Genomic DNA, 20879 nt, shown 5'->3' with positions numbered 1-20879 from the left:
TAAAAAAGAAGAGAAAGGAAAAATTACATAGTCCCTGCCCTCAAGGAACTTACTATCTAACTGAGGGGAAAGAGGAAATAAGACATCTACAGAAATAAATGTTACAAGATAGAATGTGGTGAGGGGAAAAGAGGAAGACTAAACAAAGTATTCTGATAAATATAAAGAGGCTGAGAATGAGGAAGTAATACAAGCTTTCAAAGGAAACTTATTTATCCTTTAACCATTTGGTCTCTGATTCCATTAGGTGTTAAGATGGCAACTTCAGCTGACCATCCACTAGCAGCTTGTGCCACAGAAATGGACTTTGATCTAGATCTTAATTCTATCAATATTGTGGACCTAGATTTTAGAGAGGACACCCTTTATTTCATAGGTAAGTATCCCCACACAACTATCTAAATCAAAGTAACAGAAGAGAACCACCACTTTACATAAATTAGACAAATAAGAATGTTTGGTATAAGCACCTTTAATATTTGGGATTGCTGGTTCATCAACTTGGAACCTTAGAGGTCATCAAGTCCAACTTCCATATTTTGCAGATTAGGAAACTGAAGCTCAGAAAGACTAAGTGACTTACCTGGTGTCACACAGCTAAGCAAGTGAGTGAGGTAGAAACTGAACACAGATCTTCCCTGACTTCAACACTCCCTCCACTTTACCACACCACCTTTCTTGTACTACTCATCTTCACAGGCTTGCTATGGAAAAAGAGATTCATAAACCCTCAGAACCATGTGAAGTGAATTATTATTATCATCATCTTCATTCTCATGCTCTTCATAAAGGCAGAATGAAATGGTAGATAGAGAGCTGGTTTTGGAGAAAGGAAGAACTGAGTTCAAATTCTAACACATACATCGTATCAGTGTTCTAGGAAATAATTTGCAGAGAGGGTCCTGACCTACACTGGTGAATGGAGTTTCCTCCCCTGAGAGCTCCCAGTACCAATGAAAATATAGGTCCAATGCCTATCCATTCTATCATCATTTCCTGCAGATTATTCTTATTTTACCATTGTAACATTGAAGATATATTCTACTTGGAAAAAATCTTGGCCTAGAAGTTAAGTACAATACTTATCATAAGATCTAGGAATTGATCTCAACTCACAGAAGTATATAACATAGTGGTTAGGCCCACACTATCATACAACACCCAAATGCCAATAAGTTTGAGAGGTGCTATTTCTTGGAAAGCTGGTGACTTACCATGAATTCTCTAGTCACTTAAAAGAATTCTAGACTTGCTATTAAATGAAGGCTACCTGTTTATGAAACACTTTAGTAAGTTAAAAGGGTATTCTTTTGATTACCCCCAGAAAATCCCCTTCCATTTAAGTTTCTATGGATGAGTTTTCATTCCCTATCCCTCCCTCCCTCCACCATGGAGGTATCTCCATTTAAGGAATAAAATCAGTTAAATATCTAAAGACAGTTCCTCTGACCTGTAGAAAACCTGAAAGCTGGAACTTAGAAAAACCTGGATTAAAACTTCACATTTCAGTTTCCTAAGATGTTGGATCTAAGTGGGATCCTTTTAGTTCTCTGGAAAAGGTTTCCAAAATGAAACCGTATCCAGCTATAGAAGCTATGGGAAATGGTGGGAAGAGGGGGAAGGTGAAAGAAGGAAGGAGCTAAGAAGAAATGAAAATGGGCTTTTATTGCAAGAATTTAATGGAATGTTTTCTCTTTCTTTTCCCCTAAGTTGAAGATAAAGGTAAAAAATTATTTAATTTTTTTCTACTATTCTGTCTAAACCTGGGGAGTTGCTTGGCAGCACAGAGCCACATGCCTTTGCCAACAAACTTAGAAATATATTGTCTCTACTTGGTGCAGATCTGGTTTGGGAAGCAGGATTCCTTTCCTGAAAAGGGTGTGGACCACAGGCATTCAGTGTCACTCCCATTGGGACCACTGATGCAAAAGATAAGAAATCAGGATAAGTCAACAAACACTGTGCCAGACACTGTGCTAAGCACTAGGGATCCATAAAAATTAAAACAAAAACTGTCTTTCCTCAAGGAGCTCACAGTCTAATAGTGGGAAAACATGCAAACAACTTTGTACACATGAGATTACACACATATATACAGATGACAGATAGATAGATAAATAAACTAGAGATAATCGTTGAGGGAGACTAGGAAATGCTTTTTGCAGAAAGTCATCTTGTAGCAGAGACTTGAAAGAAGACAAGGAAAGTCAGGAGGCAGAGCAAGGAAGGAGAGTAGAGAATGTGGCAAAGCATTCAGTACTGCTCTGCAAACACTCCAGCTCTCAGAATCTACTGTATGTGAAGGGAAGGCTTACTCTTAAATTGGGTTTAATCCAAGCAGAAAGTCATGGTTCTCAGGAGTACACAGGAACATGGGGTAGAGAATTTGGAGACTCATCTTTAGAGCCAACGAAGGAGAATAGGGAGAAATTTCTAAAGAGAAGAAAGCAGACTGTCCCTAAATGGAGGTAGGGGGAAGGAAATAGGGGGATGTCCTTCAGGAAAAATACTTTAGAAAAGAAGAACCTTATTTCTGCTTGGTTCTTTAGCCAGTAAATCCCTTTAAGAAAGGCATATACATAGCAGATAGCCCCTTTGGTAGGAGGGGATGATTACTTTGTTTAGCCCTGGTTCTTCAACTAGTCCCTGGATGCCATTAAATGTCAATAGTTTTTCAGTTTTCTTAAGTGTTTTTTTCCATGATGTAACTCATAATCAAATACCCCAAAGCATTTGTCCCTCAAAAAAGCTAGGTCCCCAAATCACTCTCCCTTTAGTTTATTTTGACCTTACTCCAAGGTTCCTCTAGAAACCTCAAAATACAGCTCAGAAAATAGTTTGTGTCTAGATTTTTTAAAATCTAGGTTAAAGGATCTCTAATTTACATATAAGGATTAAAAGTAATAACCCATATCAGGCATAGCTCAGCCTTTATTTCGCACCAGAGAAAGTGTAGAAAATATAGAAAGTATTCATGGTAACCCAAATACAATGGCTCCTTCCTGCTCCAATGAGACCCACCATCCTCTCAGGGACATGTATGGTCACCAAAACTCACCTGTGGTTTAGACTCCTCTTGGAAGAAAAATAAACCTGAAGTTGTTAGACAACTTCCCAATATTCCAGTGAGCCCCACTTTCTCCTTCAGTGATAAATATAGTCCGCCAAGTTTATGATACTATCCTAAAACCTGGACTTCCCCTAGATAGAGAATAAACTTGGAATTTCTAGAAAGGTAGTCCTTTTCCCACTGGACCTGCACTGTCCAAATAATTCATGGCAACTGAAAACAATCATTTGCTTTTCCATATCATGTCTCAGTCCCTTGGCTCAGACCTTTCTAGGTGCAGGGGCTAGAGACATAATCCTTCTCTTCTGACAAGGCTGGCGCTGCCCAGGAACTCCCTCTTCTCTGGGGATACCCTATGCAACTTTGATATTCTCTTCCACTGCCTGTCTAGGTCTGTGTTCAGGAACTGGCACTAGGTCAACATTTCCCTACGTGCTGTCATTTCCTTTGATTATTAAGCCAGGAGGCTGTCATCTCTGAAGCTAGGGGAAGGGGGTTCAATTAATCAGTCCCTGAGAGGCTTTACAGAATGCAAGCAGTTCCACTGAGACCAAAGTTGGTTTCCAAATCTCTAATACACACAGTTCTCTCTGGACCTCTCCAAAAAGGAGAAAGATCCAAAAGTCAAAGTCTGCAATGAGAAGTCATTTTATAGGCCCATCACAGAGGGATGGCTATAACCCACGATAATCTGGAGCAGCCAATTCATCCCTAATCATTGATCACTCATCATCCAAGAGTTATGAATAGAGTCTATGGGCTTATCCATATCTTTCATAGGAAGAGACAATCAAGCTCCAAATAAAGAGTCGCTTCCCAATAAGCTCATGAAATTGATAAAAAAATATTTCCCTGATTGACTCCTGACACTCTCAATTTAATTCAGTTCAGAAAGTCTTTGATAAGTACTGCTAGTACAAAGCACTGTGTCAAAAATTAAAAATACTGTAGCCCCTGCCCTCAAGGAACTTATAGTCTATAGATAGAAGAAAGCTTCCTATTTTCTGCTTCGTGTTGCTAAGGCAGTCATTCATATTCCTTGAAGAATGCACTTTTCTCTGCTTATGTCATTCTCTTGTTAAAAGGGTTAAAAGTGCAAACCAACTTTATCATAGATTGTTCTGTATCAGAAGGTTGCCATTAATCACTCTAGAGAACTGAAATTTAAGAGAGGTTTGCTAATAGATGTGAAAATTTCTCAACTCTAAGTGTGTCCTTAATGTATATTTGCTTAAAACAGTTAAACAGGAATTCAGCAAGCTTGACAAACGTTGTGTCATCTTACGAAACACAAAGAACAGAGTTCTTGTAATACTCAAAGATGGGAAAATGGCTGTATTTGAGGAGATGCGTGATTCTGAAATTAAAGGTATGGTTGGTTGGTTGGTTGGTTGGTTGGTTGGTTGGTTGGTTTTTTCATATGAACCACCATTATAGAAATCAGAGAAGTGGAAAAGACCTTGAAGATCTTTTTCTTACTTTCTGGAAGAAAAAACCCTTCCTTGGGAAATAGGGTCATGAGCCCCCAAAAGAGTAAGTGATTGAACAAGGTCAAAGAACATGTTAAGTGGGACTTAAAACTTAGATATCCTGACTCTTGAATAAGTAATCTCTCCACCATACCCTTTTCCCCCTCAGCTCCATGCTGTCATTTACCTCTCCAGGCTTTGCCAGCCTCATACCTAAAAAGAAGTGAGATGTGTAGGTCCAGCTCAACTCTGTTAATAACAGACTACAAAAGGCACCCATTTCTCTGGTTGTTTGTGTGAGTTTAGATTATTGAACACATTGCGAGGGCCTTCATTTGAGAATCCAGAGCCGGCACATATAGATCAGTCCTTACTTGTTGTAGAGGCTAAACAGTTTAATCTGATCCATAGCATGATGTTAGTATGGACAGTCACTGGCTAAATAGAACACTTTTGCAATAATTAAATCAATTAGGTCAAAGTATATTAAAATTGGAAGCAGTCTTAATGTTTATCTAATCTAATTGACAGCCTTCTACCTAATATAGGAAGCCTTTCTATAAATATTCCTTAGTGATGGTCATCCAGACTCTACTTGGACCTCCAATGATGCACTGCCTCACAAAGCAACTAATTCCATTTCCCAACAGCTCTAATTATTAGTGACTTCTACCTCATGCTGCATCAAAATCTGACTCCCTAGGACAGTGTTCCAGTTTCTCCTCTTGAGTGCCAAGCAGAATAAGCCTAATTCTTTTTGCATGTGACAGATCCTTTGGATATTTGAAAATCACTGGCATGCCCTTCTCCTTCCTCTTCTCCTGGTTAAATGTATCCTGTTCCTTCAAACATTCTCAAATTACCTGGTCTCTAGACATCCCCCACCACCACCCTCCAGGTGATACTCCTCCAAAAGTTAATATTCCTCTAGCATGTTAATGTCCTTCCTAAAAGCTTTAGCCAGAATTCAACACAGTATTCTAAAAATGACTCAGACAAAATGAAGTAGAACTATTGCCATACCTACCTTAATCTACACACTGTAATTCTGTTGAAGTGGCCTAAGATTACATTGACTTCTTTGACAGTCTCTATATTAAGCCTTCAATCAACTGAAACCTCTAGTCTTTTTTAATATGCAAGCCTGTTCTCCCCTATTCTGTATTTGTGCCATGGCATTTTTTTAGTCTAAATGAAATATTTTACATCTAGCCCTGTTGATTTTGGTCCATTGTTCCAGCCTATTGAGACTTTTTAATATCTTAATTCTGTCATCCAAGATAATTGCTATCCCTCTGAACTCTGAACCAGATGATTAGGCCTTTATCAAAGCCATTAATTCATAGATTTAACATAAAAAAGCCAAAGATAGGGCACACTACTTGAACTCTGCCTGATCTATTGATCAACACTTTTAGAGCAAAATGATTTAACCAATTAACAAAGCTAACTGGCTGTGCCACCATTCAACCCACCTTAATCGTATCCACAAAAATTTAAAGACTCGTCAAATGATGTGTTGAGATATATATTTACATACATATTTATATCTATAAACTTGTATAAATAGATATAAAGATTGCTGAAATATATATACTCATATATTTGTGTATATGCATGTATATATGTATATATTATGTATACATATACATGTATATAATTATAGGCATATATGCATATACATATATTCTATATATCTGTATATACACATATATGTGTATATATTTCAGTACATCGATATATATTTGGATTGTATATACACACATACAAAACTCTTCTGGTATATTAGTCTTATAACTAGTCAAAAGAAGCAGTATGACACAATGGAGAGAGGTAAGGAAGACCCTGGGTTCGTGTCCCAACCCTGCCAAATAGAGGCTGTGAGACCCTGGGAAAGTCATTTAACCTCCCAGTGCTCTAGGCAGCTCCCTAACACTATAAGTTGAAGAGAAGGTGCCAGCCTGCATTCGTCACCAAGGTCACCTACCCCTCAGCTAGGAATTCCTTATCCCAATGAACTCACAAGGCCAGTTATTCTGTTAACTTCAGCAAATGTATGTATTGTGTATGTGTATGTGTGTGTGTTTGTGTTTGTGTATGTGTGTGTGTGTGTGTGTGTGTGTGTGTGTGTGTGTACTCATTTGGAATGACTTGTAAGTGGGTCCCTATCTCCTAGATATCTCTGGATTGGAAAAGCCTTCCAAGCCATTAGTGGATTTTGTTGAGGACAGATGCCAAGCTTACTAGACTGTTGTTTCTAGGATGTTCCTTTATCCCAAATCTTAGTCATCTTATTGATTTTGAAAAGCCACACAAAAATCAGTATTTTGTTAGTCCCTTCTGTGACTATCCCTTAAAGACTATTCTTAAAAGCTGAAAAAGTCACAAAAGATTCTTCTGAATATATTCGAACTCTAATTTATAAATGTTTTTCCTCAGACAATGCACCTCGGACTCAATTTATAATACAACATTATAAAGAGACTATGCCCAAAGGGTTAGCTGTAGCCATCTCTGTGAGGACTGAGAAAAAGATTTATACGCTATCCTGCAAGAACAAAAAACTTCATTTTAAGGTAAGAATGAGCCTGTTTGTTCTTAGTTTCATTTCTAGGAGAACCTTAGAAAATAAATAACTTGTTGCAAAATTCAAATCCAGTCCTCAGAGAAAGAAGAATAAAAGCAAGGAATCGTAAGAGTAGAGGGTCGCCCACACCTGCCTTTTATCAATGAGCAGCATCAGCTTTGTGCTGGGATCACAGCACAGGCCTGGGCCCAGAAGCTGTAGCAAAATCCACACCATGCAGACAATCAGGCAACAACCCACAGATCATGGAATAGGGTCTCTAGAGCTAGAAGGGACCTCAGAGGTCATCTGATCTAGCATCCCCTGCCCCGTTTATTTTACAGAGGAAGAAACCGAGGCTCAGAGTGGAGGAAATGACTATTCCAAGGTGGACAGTAGAACTTGAACCCAGGTCTTCCAACTCTACATCTAGAGTTTTTGTCATTGCACCACTGCCAGGGCAACTAGCAAAAAAACACTAGGTCAGCTCACACAGCCTCCAGTGATGTGTCATTCCTGGCTAGACCTCAGGTGTTCACTTCACATCAATAGTAGATAGTACCCACATCCTTAAAGGAGACATATGTCTTTCTTGCTCAGGAAATTCGTAAGTGTAGACTATGACCCTTTCAAGAATGAATTTCCATGCAGTTAATTCTCTGTTATTCACACATCCATTGTGTGCTCCAAAATTCAATCAGTCAACCTACAAGCATTTATTAAGCACCAACTATTTACTAGACACAATGCTAATCACTAGAGATACAAAGACAAAAATATTTGCCCTATATTTATACATCATATATATATATGTATACACATGTAAACATATATGCATATATAGTATAAATCTATAAAAATAAAGACAAAAATATTTGCCCTATATTTATACATCATATATATGTATACACATGTAAACATATATGCATATATAGTATAAATCTATAAAAATAAAGACAAAAATATTTGCCCTATATTTATACATCATATATATATATGTATACACATGTAAACATATATGCATATATAGTATAAATCTATAAAAATAAAGACAAAAATATTTGCCCTATATTTATACATCATATATATATGTATACACATGTAAACATATATGCATATATAGTATAAATCTATAAAAATAGATACAAAGTATAGGGTTGGGAGACAGATACTTGCAACTCGGGATAAACAAAGAAGGTGACATTTGAGCTGAGGTTATCATAAAAGAAACTAGAAATCCTAAGAAACAATTTGAGGGCGATGAAGAGAGAGTGGGGGTGAATTCCATGCTTGGGATCATCTCTCAAATAACAGAGAAAAGACATAGATACTGCCCTTAGTTAAAGACAGTTAACAAAGCAAATATGCCCAAGGGGGAAAAATTACTTAAAGTATCTCACAGTCAAATAGAAAAGCTTTTTTGTTGGTCCCTCCCCCCCCCACAATGGCCCGTTTTAGACTATGAAATCCACTTGGAAAGTGCCTAGCTGATGGTTTCTTCCAGTTCTAACATTCTGTTTGGCAAATGAAGCCATGTGGGATTCTCCCTTCCCACTCAGCATTTTGATTGAGACCAAATTAGGCCAAGATCAAAGGGGGAAATAAAAGCAACAGCTGACTTTTGTATAGGCCTTATGGCTTCCAAAGGAGATAAAAAAGGCCTCTGAGTTAGAAAATGCAGGAAAACACAGAACCTGCCTTTTGAGAGCTAGAACGGACCTTAGAACTCATCAAGTCCAAGTCCCCATTTTACAGATGAAGAAAATAAAGCCAAGAGGTTTAATGATTTCCCTAAAGTCACACAGTTCTGAAATGGGAGACCAGACCTGTTGTTGAGTTGTTTCAGTTGTGTCTGACTCTCTGTGACCCCATTTGGGGTTTTCTTTCTAAAGACAGTAGAGGGGCAGCTAGGTGGCGCAGTGGATAAAGCACCAGCCCTGGATTCAGGAGTACCCGAGTTCAAATCCAGCCTCAGACACTTGACACTTACTAGCTGTGTGACCCTGGGCAAGTCACTTAACCCCCATTGCCTCACTAAAAAAAAACCAAAAACAAAAACAAATAAAGACAGTGGAGTGGCTTACTATTTCCTTCTCCAGCTCATTTTACACATGAGGAAACTGAAGCAAACAGGGTGAAGTGACTTGCCCAGGTTCACGCAGGTAGTAGGTGTCTGAGGCCACATTTAAACTTAGGTCTTCCTGACTCCCAGGCCTGAGCTATATACACTGTGCCGGGGGGGACAGCTAGGTGGCGCAGTGGATAAAGCACCAGCCCTGGATTTAGGAGGACCCAAGTTCAAATTCGGCATCAGACACTTGACATTTAGTAGCTGTGTGACCCTGGGCAAGTCACTCAACCCCCATTGCCCTGCAAAAACAAAACACAAAAAAACAAAATATACATACTATGCCACCTAGCTACTCCTGGGTTCTCCTCAATTCCAGACCAGTCTAGCTTCTGCTCACCCCATTGCATTTCACAAAAGAGCAGCTTAAGTTAGGAGCTTAGAAGAAGGAGAAATGACTCTGTACTGATGGGTAGATCTATATGTTTATTGTATGTGTGCGTGGTACCACAAAGTAAGGAAATTGATTTCAACAAGGCCAGGCAAAAATTCGGTCTTTTTTTTTTTTCTTTTTTAACCTTATAGTAAGTACCAGGTAGACTTCCAACTTAGGGGCAGAGCCAGGCTAGCTATTTGAAATTATTGCTTTCCTTTCTAGATGCTCACCAACTATCTTTTTAATGATCTGGCCTAGAATTTTTCTTGGAATTAAAGGTCTGAGTTGGGGAGAGAGGAGAAGAGAGGAATTACTATTAAGTAGAGAGATATGTATATGTGCACATATGCATGCACCCACTCAGGTACACTTGTGCGTAGGGGAAAGAGTGCTAATCCTGAAGTGCACAGCATAAAGGTCAAGGAACCAGAAAGATGAGTGACTTGGCCAGATGGATCGCTGTCTTCAGGGTCAAGAACATATGGATTTGTTAAACATTAAGAAATGTTATAGATTCTCCCAGAGTGTTTAGGAGTAATACTCACTTCACCTGGTCAGTTAGTAACATGGGAATGTATGACCAGAGGTGACTGGATAGTGAGCAGGTAGACCATAAAGGCCTTACCTGGTCTGGGGACTAGGAAGCAGTGGGGAGCTACTTGGATCATCCTCTAGCCCCTACTGATGGAGGAACATGGAGATGCTGTCTGCCCAGCAGCAGACAAGTCTCATCTAGGTGGGAGAGGAGAGACAGGGAATGTCCCAAAAATGTAACCAGGGGTATGAATGCACAGGGAATATACTTGCAAGGGGATAAAGTCACATGACATCATGGAGATAACCCATATATGGAGACTTTCCTTCCTGTATTGTAGTAGAAGTCTTTGGCCCAGTGGGGTATGTATGCATGGATTTTCCTTACTCACACTCTCTATAGTCCATTATAATAACATCTGGTATCTTTTCTTTTCTTTTTCTTCCTCTGTAGGAAGGTACTGCCCCAGACAAAATTGATGGCAAAGAACAGGATGTCTTATTCTACCAAGAGGGAATTCCGGGCCATAATGACAAGATGCAATTTAAATCTTTTTTGTACCCAGAATACTACCTGGCATGTAAAGAAAATAAGGGTCGTTTTAAACTTATTTTAAAGAAAGGGTGCCAAGATGAGGAAGGGTCTACAAGATTTTTAGTCCAAAACTGTACTAAGACAGACTCGTAGAATGATAGTTTTATTACTGGAAAATATCTCAAGGATAACAGCACCTCACTGAGATCTTAAACTGCAAAAAAGCTAAGTAAAGATATATTTAATCATGGAGGGATTATTTAATCAATACTTGTGGGGAAATTGAGTATAGAAAAACTATATTTAGGTCTCTAAGTTCAATGAAATACAAATTGGATTTAGTTTAAAATAATAGTAATAACAGTGAAAGGGTAAGCTTTCAATTTGTGATTCTCTCATATATAATATTGTAAAATATAAAAGAATAGAATTATTGCTCATAAACCCAATTGATCCAATAATACATATCTGAATTACAACTGGATCAGAAAATTATCCTGAGTGCATCCCTTAAGGGGGCAATGTTGCACGTGGAGGGATATAGTGAGTTAACCAAGATTGGCAGAAGAAGATTCTTTGCTACACTATGCCTCTATAATAATTTTAATAAGCTTAATAATCAGAGCTTCTATCAACATCACCAGGGATATTTAGGATATTTTTATCTGGTTCATGGATGCTCATGGCCAAAGAATGTATTGTCTTCTGACTAACCTTCTTAAAATGAGCCTCTCCATAATTATCTGGGCTAATCCTCAGGTGGTACACGCATTACTGTGCCTAGGCATATTTAAAGTCTTTCTAGCCTGATAGAATCTACCAGTGTTTATTTATGTCATGTTGGCATTGCCTTTGGAAACCCATTATCACCTCTGCACTACACTGAGGTATCAGAGCAATAGTTCAGAGATAGAGCTAGAGAAACATGGAGATAGAGATTGTAGAAATAGAGATAGAGATATAGAGAAACAGAGATAGAAAAAGAGATATACGACTTCATGGTTTACAAAAAGCACTCACATTACAACAGCTGTGGGAGTCAGGTAGTACAAAGTCTTATTATTATTACTCCCAAAAAAGGAGCCTGAGGCTTCAGAAAGGTTAAGGAACTTGCCAGTGATTGCACAGCTAATAAGTGTCAGAGCTGAAGCTTAAAGCCAGGGCATCTGACAACAAGCCCCATGTTCTTTCCATTCTAACACCTTGCTTCTCCCAAAGCCTCGGATCCCCAAAGCATAGGCTTCAGTATTCACTCTAACTCCTCCATTGGATGGTGAGCCAAAATCAGTTACATAACATTTACACACATGGCTTCCTTTTTGATCTGCCTAGTAATGACAAAAGCATCGAGGGGCTATCTTTTGGGAGACTTTCTGAAGCATTCCATCAAAAGCACAGCTGGAGCCTTGTAAACCTTGAGAACACATGGTGGGTCCCTGCCAATTTCATAACTAGGACAGCTTGACCCCTGTCTCACTGCTTTCACTCTTCTGCTTTAAATCCCTGCTCAGTGCTTAATTTCCTCTTCCAATCTCATCCTCTAGTTCACATTTTTGAACCAAACTAACTGATTTAAATTGATATTTTATTCAGAAAGGAAGGATAAAGTTAAATATAAGGGTAGAGGCATATGGTAGATACTAACAAAATTACCTTTCCAGGGATAAGCTCTCTCACATTTCTTTGTGAATTGCTGGGTTGCTCTCCAAAAAAGATTTCTTGCTCTATTTGGTTTCCCTGGATATGTCAGCCCAGCCTGATCCTTCATGGCATCAGGCATGCCCCACTGCATTTATCCATATTTTCTTATGTCCACCCTAAATGACATCTGTCCTTTTCAGGACTCACTCCACTGGACTTGACTCTGTTCGGCTTCTGATTCCTTAGGTTTAGGGCAGGGGTAAATTTATAAGCAGTTCCCCTTCCCTTTGTTCAATTAGGAAATCACTCCAATGATGATAGTTTGGTCTGGTCACTCCTCCTGCAACACTATAATAAAATCCAAGGGAATTGAAGTAACGTTTTTATAAGAGTCTAAAAGAAATGTAATTATATACATTTTCTACTGTGAAGGGGAGAGAAATTCTTTCCAATTAAAGTAACGGAAATAAGCAGAGATAAGGTTGCTTAGTTCAATTACATAATAACTAAAAACTTTCATACCACAACAAGCAATAAAACCAAGATGAAAAGAAAATATCCATGGTACATATGTACCATGATGAATAAATTCTATAGGTAATACAATATAAGTCTATGAGGGTAGGGGCAGCTAGGTGGCACAGTGGATAAAGCACGGACCCTGGATTCAGGAAGACCTGAGTTCAAATCTGGCCTCAGACACTTGACGCTTACTAGCTGCATGACCCTGAGCAAGTCACTTAACCCCAGTTGCACACACACACACACACACACACACACACACACACACACACACACACACAAAGTCTATGAGGTTAGTACTCGGTCTCTAATGGTCAAAGATAGTCAAAAGATTTTAAAAGAACATTCACCAAAGGGGAAAAACAAATAATAAATCAGGAAAGTGATCAGATGTTAAATTCAAATTAAAATAGTTAGGAAAGATCAATGATACTCTGTCCTCTCTTTTTTCACATTAAATTAACGAGCAGAGAATATAAAAGAATGAGGAGATTGAGGGGAGAGAAAGAAGAGAGGAGAAGAGAGAGACAAAGACAGAGAGATTCTATACAGTCCATTATGGGCAGAGTGTGGGGAAGCAGATACATTCAAATTCTGCCAGTGGCAATGCTCATAAAAGCAATCTTTGTTTAAAAAAAAAAAAAGCAATCTGTGGAGAGCTACCAGTCAATTCACAATAAGGGTCAACAGTCCGATCGCACCTTTCCATCTTATCCACTATTAGGAATGCATTACAGGAAAAATATTCAAAATACAAGACAACCTGCTTATACAAAGATTTCTTAGTACACTATATTTCTATTAGCAAAGAAAAAAATTACCTGGGTGACCAAAGGTTGGGGAATAACAGGGCATGCTGGAGCATATTAATGAAACTGAGCACCATGTTGGCATTAAGTAGAATAAACATGAAGTCTATACAGAAATAGGGAAAAGTCCATGTAAACTAATACAAAATGGAAGAACTCAAAATGAAGTGTATCTATTTGCTGACAGCTTGTGTAATTGTGATTAAAAGGACAAGAAGTTATGAAGTGCTGTGCTTTGTTGTTGTTCTGGTGTTTATTTATTTTTTGTTTGTTTTTGGTTTTTTGGCTGGACAATGAGGGTTAAGTGACTTGCCCAAGGTCACACAGCTAATAAGTGTCAAGTGTCTGAGGCCAGATTTGAATTCAGGTCCTCCTGACTCCAGGGCCAGTGCTCTATCTATTGTACCACCTAGCTGCCCCTGTTTATTTATTTTTAATAAAAATTTGGTTGCATATTCAGTCAATAAAACTCTCTTCCCCACCACAACATACACACACACCAAATCAGTAAAGTCTTTTGAAGATAAACATGGGATGAACAGAAGACACGCAGACAAGAGAAAGGAAATTGAGCACAGATTTCTCATCATTTGACAAAGACTGGAGCAGCATCTCCAGAAAGCTACCCCTAAAATCCACCTGTGCTACCTGGAAGAGACCCTTTTCTATTAGACTTTGGAAATAAATATTTATCAATATATTTAGTTATCCCTCATGATGACAGAAAGAAGCTCTCTCTAAAAGAACAGACAGGATACAGGACAAGTATAATTTTTTTTTAATTTTTTTTTTTTTTAGGCAATGGGGGTTAAGTGACTTGCCCAGGGTCACACAGCTAGTAAGTGTCAAGTGTCTGAGGCCAGATTTGAACTCAGGTACTCCTGAATCCAGGGCCAGTGCTTTAACCACTGCGCCATCTAGTTGCCCCCAAGTATAATTTTTTTTTTTTTAGTGAGGCATTTGGGGTTAAGTGACTTGCCCAGGGTCACACAGCTAGTAAGTATTAAGTGTCTGAGGCCGGATTTGAACTCAGGTACTCCTGACTCCAGGGCCAGTGTTCTATCCACTGCACCACCTAGCTGCCCCCCCCAAGTATAATTTTTAAAAAATTAGATGGTAATCCAGCAATTCAGGAAATACAAAACAAAAAAATTAACATCCTGAACAAACTGGATATTATTTTCATGGTTCTTGCTAACAACACAGCTCTTGGGATTATAAAGCATTGGGGATGGGAAGGCTAAGTACAGAAGGATGGAATTTCCTCAGAGGGCCCAGTTAGTTTTTTCATCACTGTTGCTGATTGAAGGTAAGACTCTCAGAAAAGAAAAGCAGAAACTGGGAAATGAGTGGCTGGTTAACAAAGTCATATATGAGAAAAAGATTTTGATCCTGGGCCAGAATTTAAGATATGAATAACAGGTCTTTAACCGGGGATATATTGCAAGTACAAGAAAGAATATATGGAGACTTACAGAGCTGATCAAGAGGGCTTTAAAATGAAAAAAGAGGGGGAAGAAACTGCCTAATGTTAACCAAGTCAGAAACTACAGCACATATTAGGCACAATATGGAAAGGAAATATTAATACAGAGGCCAAGTAATTGACAAGAAACAGTATTCAAGAAGGAGGAGCTAATAATAATTATTACTGAGTTAGCTATCTAAACAGAAACATGTAGCACATAAAAAAGATAGAAAAAAAGGCTAGAGATCTTAATGTAAGGAGGCAAAAATGAATCTGTAGGTATCACAGAAAATGGGATGTGACTCATGATCAGAAAAGGCTTGTGGAAAGATATAATTTATATGAAAGGAACAGATTAGATTGGGAAGGTGATGGTAGAAAACTCACTGTATATGTAAAGAATATATTCCTGTAAGGAACTCTACAAACCAGAAGAAAGAACTATCATGGACAGTATATGGCAAGAACCAAGAGAAGCTCACCAAAGTAATATTGTTAGTAGGAGGACACTAAAGACCAGGTCATAATTAAGGAAGTGAATGACTACCAGAAACAGAATGCAAAGCTGACACGAAGGTGTATGTTAGTGATAGTGGATTTAGACTCTCCAGACATAAAGTTCTTTCTCCTAAAAGCCAAGCTGCTGACAAATTCTCAATTTTTCTAATGATTTTATTTTTCAAAAATTTGAAGAAGCAATGAAGGAAATGTTCTAGACTTGACTTTTACCCATAGGAAGGAACTGGTTCATGAAGTAGAAATGAGAGGAATCTTGGGTAAAATTGTCTACTCCATCTTGGAATTCGTGTGCAACATTCACTTGGTATATTGGTGTTTGGTTTGATCTCACTGGTGCTTTCACATAAAACGGGCAAGGGTAGGGGAGATTCCAGTCAAGGAGTTGAAATCAACTCAGAACGCAATATCTGACTTAGCAGATGGTTCTCTACTTGTTCCTCCCTGTCTGTCATATAAGCACAGAAACTTTTAACCATGAGGGAAGAAAAAGGGGTGGAGGTGGTGGAACGAGGATGCAGAGAATGGAATAAGCATTTATATACCATCTACTATATGCCAGGGACTATGCTGAGTGCTTTACAAATGTTATCTCATTTTATTTTATTTATTCCAGTTAATATCCTTCCTGAATATTATATTATTTTGAAAGGTCCCTCAAAAATTCCCAAATTCGGGGGCAGCTAGGTGGCGCAGTAGATAAAGCACTGGCCCTGGATGCAGGAGGATCTGAGTTCAAATCAAGTTCAAATCCAGACTCAGACACTTGACACTTACTAGCTGTGTGACCCTGGGCAAGTCACTTAATCCTCATTGCCCTGCCAAAAAAAAAATCCCCAAATACCCTACTTGTTGCCCTAAAATGGTAGGGATCTTATGTTTGGGCTTTAAAAAGTAGCTTCTCCTTTCTAAAACATTACTAGTTTCCAAGACATAATGTAGGAGAAAAAAATTAAAGAATAAAATATGAATATAGATTTTTTGCCAAGAAAATCCATTTATCCAAATCAGTCACAAACAGAAATCAGAGAAGGTATACATTGGAGAATATATACCAGACAACAAAGAATAAAGGAGTTCTCTCACTGAGAGTGGGGTAACAGCTCAACAGAGAGTTTCAGATCTTACCCAAGAGGCAGTTCCCCTGAGTCTCCAGGGTAGCATCCTCAGGATAGGGACATGATGGAGATTTCTGGCTCCTCTTATGTTGGCTCCTTCCCAGAGTCTTCCTTTAGCAACCTAAAGTGGGGCTGGCCTCACCCACCTTTCTTCTCAAAGTCAGAAGCCAAAAGTGCCCAAGGTGACTTGAAGCTTGAAGAGAGCTTGAAGACTGAAGAGACGTCCTTTCTCACACTGGCCAACTCCACCTCCCCACCCCCACCCCAGTTGCAGGGAATGGTTGCCAGCACAGGTGTAGACCCTAAAGTCTATAATGATCCTCATGGTTAGTCTATACCAACTTAAACTAGCTCAGGTGTAGGAGCAGAGAGATCAATCAGTGACAAGAGAACCAAGCCTATTAAACCAGTCACTAGACCAAGTTATGATGTTACAAGTAACCTTGAAGACATAGTTACACATGTATCTGTGTAATAATACTAGAGATTGCACATGTGAAAAATGCTTTGCATGTAATTGTATATGTTTACTGCTGTACATGTGAATCACTGCAAGTTTGAGTTATGCTAGCTTTTATTTTGTTATTATGTTCATTTGACTAGGGTTTTGTTATCTTATGTTCATGCTATAGCAGTCTGTCTATTAAAATATTAAGATTAAGATCATGAAAATTTAGACCTGCCCCTATCCCAGATAGCCTTCCCTCTCTTTGCACCATCTCTCTGTAGCCATATTGACTTCATTACCCAGAATGATGTGCTGCAGCTTTCTTTTACATAGAATAAACACTAAAATGGTTTGCCAGTTCCTGCTCCAACTCATTTTACAGATGAAGAAACTGAGGCAAACAGAGATTAAGTGACTTGCCCAACAGCTAATAAGTATCTGAGGCTGGATTTGAACTGAGTCCAGACCCAGAGCTCTATCTACTGAGCTACCTAGCTGCCTCCTATATCTCTATCTTGCCACTGGCTCCAGATGGCTCCAGGGGAGAGACTGAGGGTGGTGACTTTGCACAGTTCTCCCTCACTTAAATCCAATTCACTTTCGAGTCATGACATCACCTTCCAAGGTCATGGTCCTCTTCAAGAACGAATGAACACAGAATATAACAAAAGGAAAAGAGGAAGGGCTTCCCTTCCCCTATTGGGAAATGTTCATTGCTAAATAGCTAACACTTCATCCCCACCTGGTTCTGAGTTTCTGTGATTCTGTGATAGGAAAGAGAAACCAGGGAGCAGGGGGAGGACAGTGGAACAGTTTGGATGAGGTAAATAGGGCAGTGTCAGGTTTGGGGAAAAAAGGTCTAACAGAAGAAAAGGATGTAGCTGAACCTCAGGAATATAATGGTTCCTAAATTTCCAAGAAACTTCCAGATCTTTCTGGTACCTTGACTTCTCTAGAAAAAAAATACACACACACACACACACATGCTTTCTCCCAATACTGATTCACAATTTAATAGCTAACGTTTATAGAGTGATTTAAGGTTTGAAAAACGCTTTGCATATATTCTTATTTGACCCTCACATCAATCCTTTGAGGTAGGTGCTAGTATTATTCCCCACTTTACAGATGAGAAAACTGAGGCAGACAGAGGCTAAACGATTTGGCCATAAAGCTATTAAGTATCTGAGACAGGATTTGAACTCAGCTTTTCCTGACACTAAGTCCAGTGCTCTATTACTATGCCATCTAATTAGGCTCTCTGGAAGAATTTCTAGCAAAAAGTATCATACAGTACCTTAAAAAAATGATAACCCTTAACAAATGGTCAGCATAGATTTATTTGTTTTTGTTTGGGTTTTGGGTTTTTTTGCAGGCCAATGGGGGTTAAGTGACTTGCCCAGGGTCACATAGCTAGTAAGTGTCAAGTGTCTGAGGTCAGATTTGAACTCAGGTACTCCTGAATCCAGGGACGGTGCTTTATCCACTGTGCCACCTGGCTGCCGGTCAGCATAGATTTAAAGGATTTCAATCAAACAGAGAGGTTTTAAAATCCAAGAAACAAACATTTGGTGAAATGGAATCTAAAATATACAAATAATAAAGATAAACATGGCTCCTATTCCTGATATTCTCTCATGTCCTTTTCATATCCTGATCTTTCTCTGCCTGCATTTAGATAAAAAGAAATGGAGGGGAGGAAAGAATACCAACAGCTCATATTTATATAATAATTTGCAGTTTTACAAGTTCTATGCTCACAGCCCGCAGGTGATACAGGTGTTAGTATCTGCATTTTATAGATCAGGAAACTGAGGCTCAGAGAGGTTAAGTAATGTAGTTAGTAAACAAGAAAGAACCAAGGACTCCAGGAAAAAAGGAGTCCTTAAGAGAGAGGAGTAGAATGGGGAAAAGAGGGGCGGCAAGGTGGTACAGTGGATAAAGGTCGGGTCCTAGATTCAGGAGGACCTGAGTTTAAAACCAGTCTCAGACACTTGACACTTACTAGCTGTGTGACCTTGAGCAAGTCACTTGACTCTCATTGCCCTGCCCTCCCCCCCAAAAAAAAGAATGGGGAAAAGAAAAATATAGACAATTTTTTAAAGGGAGAAGGTTTTGAATGATGATCAGGTTCTGTCCTGGGGAAGAGATGGAGCCCCCTTCTTTTTTCTTTACCCCTGCCTCCTTCTTGGGAGATAGTGTGATGAAGAACTCCTTGATAGATTGTAAGTTCCTTGAGGGCAGGACTATCTTTTGCCTCTTTTTGTATCCCAGCACAGTACCTGGCATGTAGTAGGTATATAATAAATACTGATTGATTGAAAGGCAGTGGATTTACAGCATGGTTGTTTTTGTTTGTCCTTTGTTCTTGAAGAGGAACATGTCATCTGGGAGGTGATGTCATGACTTGCAATGAATTGGATTTAAGTAAGGAAGGGCTGTGCATAGTCACCAGCCTCACTCTCTCCTGTGGAGCCATCTGGGTCCAATGGCAAGATACATATCTGGACGACTGGAGAATTTACAGCATGTCACATTAGAAAGTACCCTGATTCTGGAGTCAGAAGATCTGGTTTAAAATCCTGTTTCTGATGCTCACTACTTATGTGACCTTGGGCAAGTCACTTAACTTCCATGGCCCTAGGTTTCCTCATCTTTAAACATGAGGGGGTGGCATTAAATGACCTCTAGGGCCCCTTTCAACTCTGTATCTATGATCCTATAATCTGAGTTTCAAGGACAACTCAACCGCCCACTTTGCCACAGAGAGACAGTGGGCAAGTGTAACAGTCTTAAAAAACCTGAAGTTGGCAGCACCCTGTGAGTCTTGTAAGGCTCTTTTATGGCAGGCTACTCTGCTCTGAACCCTCCCCTCCCTCCTGTCTAACCCCCCCACACACACACTATTTCCTTTTATATAAACTTCCATACACCATGCTTGTATCCTATTTGTCATTGGGTCCCTCAGGTTCCTCTCTCAGACAGTACCTAACATCTCCCTGCCTGTGTCATCAGAGATGGCAAACCAATCCAACACCCCCTAAGGGACAACCTGCACTCTCTTTAAAATCCATGATCTTTTTCTGTCCCTTAAGTCATTATGTTGTGGAAGTGACAACATGGTTTAAATAACTTTATATATATGTATGTATGTATCGGGGCAGCTAGGTGGCACAGTGGATAAAGCACCAGCCCTGGATTCAGGAGGACCTGAGTTCAAATATGACCTCAGACGCTTGACACTTACTAGTTGTGTGACCCTGGGCAAGTCACTTAACCCCAATTGCCTCACAAAAAAAAAAAACCACACATATATATATGTCATGGCCCTCCTCTGGATGGCTGTTCCTAATAGTGGAACTCATGAGCCCCTGCATGTGTGCTTCCCATTAACACTCAGACTCAATTTGATCTTTAGAAAAGACATTTATTCAAATGGCATAGCAAGAACAATTCTTACAAAAGTTTTTTTTTTTTCCAAAACACAAATATATGCAGAGTCTGTATATGAGGGAGGGGTGCACTTTTAATTTAATGGACGATGGCAATGAGGGATACATATGGGGAACACAATGGAACGGGGCTTCTATGTTTTTTCTTCCTCTGAAGAGTCTTCAAGAAGTTTACCATGGGGTGGGGAATCAGTGTTGATGATAATCCAGTAATTGCTGCTTTTCTG

At 39.1% G+C, this 20879-nt stretch overlaps 1 protein-coding gene across 1 annotated transcript; it reads left to right on the top strand.

Annotated features, from left to right (window-relative positions):
* Positions 1-255: 255 nt before the first annotated feature.
* On the top strand, positions 256-10831 carry LOC122747900 (interleukin-18-like). The gene is made up of 4 exons (XM_043993686.1): positions 256-376; positions 4305-4439; positions 6979-7115; positions 10598-10831. Exons 1-4 carry the CDS (start codon positions 256-258, stop codon positions 10829-10831), a joined length of 627 nt encoding a protein of 208 aa, XP_043849621.1.
* The last annotated feature ends 10048 nt before the right edge of the window (positions 10832-20879 follow it).

This window comes from Dromiciops gliroides, chromosome 3, assembly GCF_019393635.1.
Source record: "Dromiciops gliroides isolate mDroGli1 chromosome 3, mDroGli1.pri, whole genome shotgun sequence".
NCBI classification, from domain to species: domain Eukaryota; kingdom Metazoa; phylum Chordata; class Mammalia; order Microbiotheria; family Microbiotheriidae; genus Dromiciops; species Dromiciops gliroides.
Note: the sequence above shows the minus strand (reverse complement) of the source record. Positions and strands in the feature narration are given on the sequence as shown.